The sequence below is a fragment of the Labrus bergylta genome, chromosome 15 (assembly GCF_963930695.1).
Source record: "Labrus bergylta chromosome 15, fLabBer1.1, whole genome shotgun sequence".
Taxonomy (NCBI): Eukaryota; Metazoa; Chordata; class Actinopteri; order Labriformes; family Labridae; genus Labrus; species Labrus bergylta.
This window is the reverse complement of record NC_089209.1, coordinates 3,452,326-3,460,434: the sequence shown is the minus strand read 5'-3', so window position 1 is coordinate 3,460,434 and position 8,109 is coordinate 3,452,326. Positions and strand designations below refer to the sequence as shown.

The 8,109-nt window shown below is 39.0% G+C and overlaps 1 protein-coding gene across 1 annotated transcript; it reads right to left on the bottom strand.

Moving 5' to 3' along the window:
* Positions 1–301: 301 nt before the first annotated feature.
* On the bottom strand, positions 302–7,780 carry LOC109999851 (uncharacterized). The gene is made up of 8 exons (XM_065964164.1): positions 7,519–7,780; positions 6,164–7,338; positions 4,321–4,635; positions 3,437–3,724; positions 3,128–3,256; positions 2,143–2,241; positions 2,019–2,050; positions 302–1,868 (listed from the first exon to the last, which is right to left on the bottom strand). The coding sequence occupies exons 2-8, from the start codon at positions 6,207–6,209 to the stop codon at positions 1,785–1,787; spliced, it is 993 nt and encodes a 330-aa protein (XP_065820236.1). The 5' UTR covers positions 6,210–7,338; positions 7,519–7,780; the 3' UTR covers positions 302–1,784.
* Between the last annotated feature and the right edge of the window lie 329 nt (positions 7,781–8,109).

Sequence of the window (8,109 nt, the reverse complement as noted above, 5' to 3'; positions counted from 1 at the left end):
CAAATGTGTGTTTGTTGCATGGTTTGTTGTTGTGTTTATGAGGGTTTTATACGGTTTTATATCACATACATTTTATTATCTCGCGGCGTTACGAGGGAATCTGTAATTACTGCAGGAACTCCTTGTTCTTGGGACTCCAGCCGTCCGGCGTCGCTGCTACTTGCTGCGCTCTGAGAACGCAGCTCGTCGATGGACGAGGGAGCCCAGAGCCGTAATTGAAACAAAATGCACACGTATCTGATGGAAGTTCTGTTAACTTTGTTCCATGTTATGTTTGAAAGAGCTCTCACACAAACAGAAATTGTTCATAAATGTTGAGTTTATTGAAGGATTTTAAGGCCGCTTTTGACAAAAACATTGTTTACATACAGACAAACAGCAAGCGCCTATACTCTGGCTTTGTTGCACTATAAGCTACAACTTTTGTATATGTATAAACTTGATCGTCACGTTATATGAATTGTGCAGATATTAACTGCTCTATGACTGCATATCAGCCTTATACCTTCTTTTTCCAGGATATGATTAACCACCATATTTGACTACCCTTACTCGTTTCTTTTTCTTAACTGTTTTCTTTGTAACTGACCATTTATCATACTACTTTATTTAAATGTAAGTTTCCCCTGAGCTCGAAATAATAATAATAAAAAACAACAACAATAAACGCCACAATTTGCTTCAAACACATTTATAAAAATATAACTTTTGAGGTGGACTTCGGAGAGACAGTATGACAGCTTGCTAGCTTAGCTAACAGGCTGGTAACTAGCCAACAGGTTATTTCCTTAGATTCAGTCGATGTTAATTGTGAAGTAAACCTTTTCTAGTTTTAAGACATTGTGAGTGATGTTAGTTTTCTAAAATATGGTAATATATTATATACAGTCAGATTGTCTTCATCATTTTGATATTCTCCAAACACATATTCCAAACTACTGGATGGTGAAAAAACATCATTAGTTTCATTATATAATATTATATCTTAAACATAAAATAATCAAATAATCATCCCTACAGGAGATTTTTATCTAGTTGAGTATTTATTAATTTACCAATAATATTTATTTGAAAATCCTAAACTTGAGCTTGATTAAGATGAGATTTTTGATCATATTGTCTTAAGTACGGAAGTGGACAGATACATATTTATTTTTTGACTCTGTTTTCCTGATGATTCGATATTTCCAATAATTTTCCACGATTTTCGTCTTATTTATGTCGATATCTCTAAATAGCAACTCTGTGATATGGAGTTAATTTGTCAAGACCTCAAGAAAACGACTGTAATTCACTCATTTCAAGAGAAAACCAGACATGTTAACCCTTCTGTACTTTTGCCTGCTATTTGTGTAGTATGTTTTGTTGTTGCATCATTTCTATATTTTGTTTTGCTTGGTAACACTGTAGGCACCTGAGGTTATATACTGTAGGTAGATTTGCAGCTCTAGAGGACCAGCATGCACCTGGGTGGGCCCATGGTTTAAAGCAGCAGGAGCCATGATTTTCTTTTTTGTTTGCTTGCTTGATTTTGGATAAAATTATGTAAAAATGTTGATCCCTTGCATGGACAAAAGACTTATTTTGTCTGCGTACAGCACATCCCTGCTGTGCCTCAGTGACCGTCTGATCATGTTTGATTTAAACGTTATTAACATTTCTTGGACAAATAGCCACTAAAATCACATTCATGTCATTTTAACTCAAAGCTTGGATCGATCAGAAGAATGACTCCGATGACGCTCAACGTTCTTGTGAGTTAAAGTTGATCCAGAAGTTGTTGATCAGTGCACTTCAGCAGCAGGAGGGCGTGCTTCTACATTTTCATAGGTGAGTTCGATGACATCCTCATCATCTTCCTCATGCACCTGTGAAATAAAACACAACAAGTGAGAGTCTGAGAAAAATGTGTCAACAGAGCAAACTGCAGCACCGCCTATGGTCTCACAGGTATCATCAAAGTCAAAGGAATCCTTACATTACATTTTTCAAATCATTCAAGTTAGTTTTAAACTCACATTGTTTCCTTTGTGCAGTGATTTGATGTAGCCTGGAAATAAAGTTTTAAAAAAGCAGTATTAATGTTCTATGAATTATTCATATTATCCAGTCGTATCAAATTCATGCCGTTTGTTTCCTCACCTTTGAGGCTGAAGACCAAAGCTGTGGTCACGATCATTAAGATGAGAGCTGAAAAACGCAGAGCCAGCATGATGTAGCTCAGAGAAGACCAGAGTGAGGCTTATAAGGAAAAAAAAAACAAATCAGTCAATGAGTATCTGCAAAAAGCTAAATAGCCAGTTTGTCAGGGAGGAAGATTATTTAATTGTTTGAAATATCAATACAGCTGTTAAAAAAAAATCTTTAAAGCTACAACAACTTTGTCTTTGTTTCCTCTCATCATTCTTCCTCTACCTCTCTAAAGTCGCTCGTCAATTTTAGCTGTCAGGGAGTTTTAAAAAGGCGAAAGTATCCACTCCTACGCCGATGACAGACAGCTCTACTTCAGCACCAAACTCACCCCCACTCCCTGGTCCATCCAAACCTGGATGGGAACCAATTTCCTCAAACTCAATAAGAATAAAGCTGAGCTCATGGTTTTGGTCCCAGAGGCGCTGCTCAGGGAGGTTGGTGACATCTTACTGGAATCTAACGGGGGCTCCATCTACCCATCCTCTGAGGTCCCAGCCTGGGCGTCATCCTGGCCTCAACCCTCTTATTCCACTCCCACATCAAATCTGTCACTAAATCTGCTTCTTCCATCTAAACAATGTATCTGGACTCCGGCCATCACTCTCTGACTCCATGGCAGAAAACCCTCACCCACGCCTTCATAACCTCCCGTCTGGACTAGTGTAACAGAGTCCTGTAGCTATTTTCCCAACAATTGTTTCGGTCACCTATTAACGGGCGCTGTTGCTTTTTGATCGTGTACACTCACCTTCTACTCTGCAGTAAACACAGCGCACACCGTGTCCTTTCTGAAATGCCTTTAACTGTGGTGTATGACAAGACATAATGATGTCATGTCCCTGTTTGGTGTAGAGAAGACTTTTCGCTTGAGTGATGCCTCATGGAAAGAGAGTAGCTTTTTTTTCTTATGACTTAAATATAGTAAGTTAGTAACCTTTAGTTGGTGGACCAGGATTAGAACCAGGATCAGGATTAGAACCAGGATCAGGACTAGAACCAGGATCAGGATTAGAACCAGGATCAGGATTAGAACCAGGATCAGGATTAGAACCAGGATCAGGATCTGTGATCAGAGGATTGAGTTTAATTACAACATATACATCCACTTGTTTTCTCAAAATACATTATCAAGGACATAAGACTACTTCATTACAATCCATTTACAGAATGTTGAACATGTTTTGGGTCATAGTTGGATTTTCTTTTTGGTCTTTATGGACTCACTGATCCTATATGGTCCTACCTGTGAGGTCAGGTGGGTAGTCAGCCTGTATCTCCACTTTATTCATCTGAACAAACTGGCAGGTGAATTTCCTGTTGTCTCCACTCTGATTCTTCACCTTCAGATGAGAGACGCAGTCTGTACCTCTGGAAAGCTTTTGGACACCTTCAGTAACCTCAGTTCCTGTCTCGTCCAACCAGCGGAGGCCGTTTGGTTGACAAGGGGGACGATTGTTGTATCTCAACAGAGAGCACTCTAATGTGACTTCACTGTTCCTCGTTTGATCAGAGTCTGCTGGAAGCTGAGAGACTGAAAGACAAAAATAACTCAGTTAAAGAAATATTTGACATCCACTGAAAAGTCAGAACTTTCCTTAAAACACCTTGATATGTGTCTGTTCATCTTTAGTCATGCCATCTTCAGTACCTTGTCAAAAACCACAATCTAGACCCTCTGTTTGTTCTAACTGTATTCTTCCTTTTCTGTCTAACCTATTTAAACAAAATAGACTTAACACAGCATGGAGTACAAATGTATTACAAACTGAAACCAGAACACTTTCCATGCTGAAAACCCGGACCCCCTGTGTTCAGATTCTACATTCTTATGTAGAGACAAATAATACATTAAGAGATTAAGCTCAATTGCAACTCCATTTTCAATTTTCCAAATGCTTGTGGGACTCTAAAAAAGTGATTACCATAAGAAAGGAGAAGTTAAAATCCAGGTTTTTAAAATAGTTTATCCAGATATCAACTGGCTACACCAACACAGTCTGTAAGCCTCAGAGGATAAAGCACAGTTAAACAAAAGCTGATGTGTTCGTAGGTTGAGCAAAATGCAATAATTCATCCAGAAAAACAACGTGCCAAAATTATCTGGATAATCATAGAAATAAGACCTACCTGTCAGAAGACTTAGATACACATTGACATCAAACTCTAACTGCTGCTCCAGTCGACACGTGTAGCGACCAACATCCTCAGCAGTGATGTGTTTAATGACCAAAGAGCAGTCTGAGTCCAAACTCAGCCTGTCAGCTCGGAGTGACTCCTCGTTAATCTTTTCTCTGCTTGCCTCAGTTAAAGTCTGTGATGTATCTCTGTTATAAAGCCATGACATCCTGGAGCACTGTGGAGGTTGATTTTGAATGCCACAGGGCAGAGTGACATCTTGATCAGTGTGGTAGAAGCGATAGAGCTCTTCTTGACTGTTGCCCACTAGAAAACAAAAAGGAGAACTGTAAGAATTAGATGAACATTAAAATATCTCTCTGGAGAGAAATGATAAGGTTTTGTTTTTATTTTGTTTTAAAAAAGGACCATAAGACCATAAATAACCATGTGACACCAACATCAGCTGTGTCACTTCCACTTATCCTCCTCCTCTGACATCGATCTGCACACTGCTTACATAAATGTTTTATTATCATGTTTATATCAGCACCCTTTGCACTCCTCATCACCACTATTGTCTTATGTAGGCTTGTATTTATTAGTGTGTTGGTTATTTTTAGCTTTCAAATGACGTCACCATGGACTGTAAATATTAATGTTTGAAGCCTGAGTGATGTCACCCATCTGTTCCTGCAGGGGGCACCAGAGGCTCATCGGTCCATCCTGTCTCAGTCTAACTTTCAGTCAACCTAAAGACAGGCTGAGAGCTGGAGCTCAGGCAGGTTTTAACAAACCGTTACATCGCCCCCAACTGTCAATCATGTCAGCTGCGTGCCTAACTATGGATAACACGTATCGTTTATGAAATCAAAACGGATGAGTTGTAAAAGAAATCACCCCCCATGTGCCGCTATATATATACCTTTTGGGACCTTTAGTTTCCCCTGAACTTCAAATTATGAATCGATATGTTGTTTAGAATTGCCTCTTAATAGTTGTTGTTTTGATGTGTGTGCTCTCAACCAGGAAGCAGATGTTTATTTGTTTGTTGATTTGTGGATTCAGAGCTGACGTCATGATGATGATTGGTTGCAGGCTTGTAGCCACCTCCTGTTTAAGATGTTAGAAGAACTGTTTTCCTGATGAAGGTCCGGTACCACTAAGACATTTCAGTCAGGAATACTCTCGTCATAGATTTCACCATTTATTGTACTTATGGTTACAGTTGTATTTGGCGGTATTGTTTCTGTTCTTAGCTCTCAGCAGTATCAGTGCAGCGTGCCACAGATCTTTGCTGAGAGCGCAAACATTTCAACATTTCAACATAAAAACCGTAATCTGTAAGAGCAGAAGTATTAACTATGTTTGTTACATGTAAGCGATGGTAAGGCATTTAAATAAAATGTTTTAGCATTTGTCACACTTAATTTTTTAAATTTCTAAAACTGATTTCAAAGATAATCACCAGTTTTACAGTAACCAGATCCTTCTGATCCTTAATAGCTACGAAAAAACATGAATACTTATCAAAATATCTAGACTCAGGAGACTTTATGAACCACAGGAGTAATGGAGAGTACACATATTATTTATATTTCCTTAAGTACATCTGCTGACCTCTGATTACATGTAAGAATCTCTCCAAAAAAAGGAATTCTACGCTTATGACAAAACTTTTGATGAACTTTTAAAGTCCTAAAAGAGGCTTAAGGGGTGCCGTTTGCCTAGCGGTTAGGTCGTGGAGGCAAAAATAGATCTTAAAAAAGAGGCATGATAATAATGTTTCTTGTAGTCATGAAAATATCACGATAAGTCAAAGTACAACATGTATTTAAAAAGAAAAGAGCTTTACCTTCAAACAGAAGAGCAAAAACAATGATTAGTTCCAGTCGAGCCATTCTCTGTCCATTCTCTGTCAGCGCTCGTTTGCTCTGACTTTAAACTCACATTGATCTGATGTGAGGCAAACGCTGCAGTTTCCTCTTTGAGGTTGAACTAATGTGTTAAAATAACTTTAAAAGACTACCCTTCCTCCCAATGAGCCTATCGCAGGGCCCACAAGCTTTCATCTTCACCATGTTGCTATTAACAGACTTCTCAAGAAACGCGGAAAAAAAAAAAAAAAAGTTTCACAAAATGTCGACGTTTCAGATGAACAGATAACCAATAATGAGCATTACACTTCCTTTTATGGTGAAGTTGTTAAACAGAAAAACTCAAACAGAAGTAATATAATGTTTTAAATAAGTGAACATGCATTTAAAGAAATCAAACACAGATCAGATCATCTTTAAAGTAAGAATGTGTAACGTTTGACACACAAGTGGTTTCCATGGTTGCTTCTTCTTTCTGCTATCTTGGGGATTTGCAAACCAACTATACTGCCACCTGCTGTAATGGACTGTGTACTCGGGCATGGAACGATGTTAATTATGTGAACGCAGACCAGCGGGGCAGAGGGAAGGGGGTGGTCAGGCACTGGGCGTCATCCTGGCCTCAACCCTCTTATTCCACTCCCACATCAAATCTGTCACTAAATCTGCTTCTTCCATCTAAACAATGTATCTGGACTCCGGCCATCACTCTCTGACTCCATGGCAGAAAACCCTCACCCACGCCTTCATAACCTCCCGTCTGGACTAGTGTAACAGAGTCCTGTAGCTATTTTCCCAACAATTGTTTCGGTCACCTATTAACGGGCGCTGTTGCTTTTTGATCGTGTACACTCACCTTCTACTCTGCAGTAAACACAGCGCACACCGTGTCCTTTCTGAAATGCCTTTAACTGTGGTGTATGACAAGACATAATGATGTCATGTCCCTGTTTGGTGTAGAGAAGACTTTTCGCTTGAGTGATGCCTCCTGGAAAGAGAGTAGCTTTTTTTTCTTATGACTTAAATATAGTAAGTTAGTAACCTTTGGTTGGTGGACCAGGATTAGAACCAGGATCAGGATTAGAACCAGGATCAGGATTAGAACCAGGATCAGGACTAGAACCAGGATCAGGATTAGAACCAGGATCAGGATCTGTGATCAGAGGATTGAGTTTAATTACAACGTATACATCCACTTGTTTTCTCAAAATACATTATCAAGGACATAAGACTACTTGATTACAATCCATTTACAGAATATTGAACATGTTTTGGGTCATAGTTGGATTTTCTTTTTGGTCTTTATGGACTCACTGATCCTACGTGGTCCTACCTGTGGGGTCAGGTGGGTAGTTGGCCTGTATCTCCACTTTATTCCTCTGAACAAACTGGCAGGTGAATTTCCTGTTGTCTCCACTCTGATTCTTCACCTTCAGATGAGAGACGCAGTCTGTACCTCTGGAAAGCTTTTGGACACCTTCAGTAACCTCAGTTCCTGTCTCGTCCAACCAGCGGAGGCCGTTTGGTTGACAAGGGCGACGATTGTTGTATGTCAACAGAGAGCACTCTAATGTGACTTCACTGTTCCTCGTTTGATCAGAATCTGCTGGAAGCTGAGAGACTGAAAGACAAAAATAACTCAGTTAAAGAATATTTGACATCCTATAAGAAATTGGCGACTAACTTAAAAGATCCTTTCAAATTTCTGTTTTGCTTTGTGGATTTTGAACAAAGAAATCATGAATTGAGTGGAAAGAAGAAAAAAACAATTCTCAATGAACCAAACCAGAAATACATTTTTCAAAAGAAACATTTAAAGTTCATTTATCAGCAGTTAATATGCAAATCACTTTAGTTTAAGCAGAAGGTACTTTGTCAAGATCACATCTTTTGAAGTTTGTGCAGCTTAGAGGGTCCCTAATGT

What these genes read in the sequence shown, in the direction of transcription:
- LOC109999851 (XM_065964164.1), bottom strand. Translation starts at nt 6,209, where the DNA reads ATGGCTCGACTGGAACTAATCATTGTTTTTGCTCTTCTGTTTGAAG. An exon ending in TTTTGCTCTTCTGTTTGAAG is followed by an intron (nt 4,636 to 6,163) that starts GTAAAGCTCTTT and finishes TTTGTTTTCTAG; the next exon opens with TGGGCAACAGTCAAGAAGAG. An exon ending in GTATCTAAGTCTTCTGACAG is followed by an intron (nt 3,725 to 4,320) that starts GTAGGTCTTATT and finishes TTTGTCTTTCAG; the next exon opens with TCTCTCAGCTTCCAGCAGAC.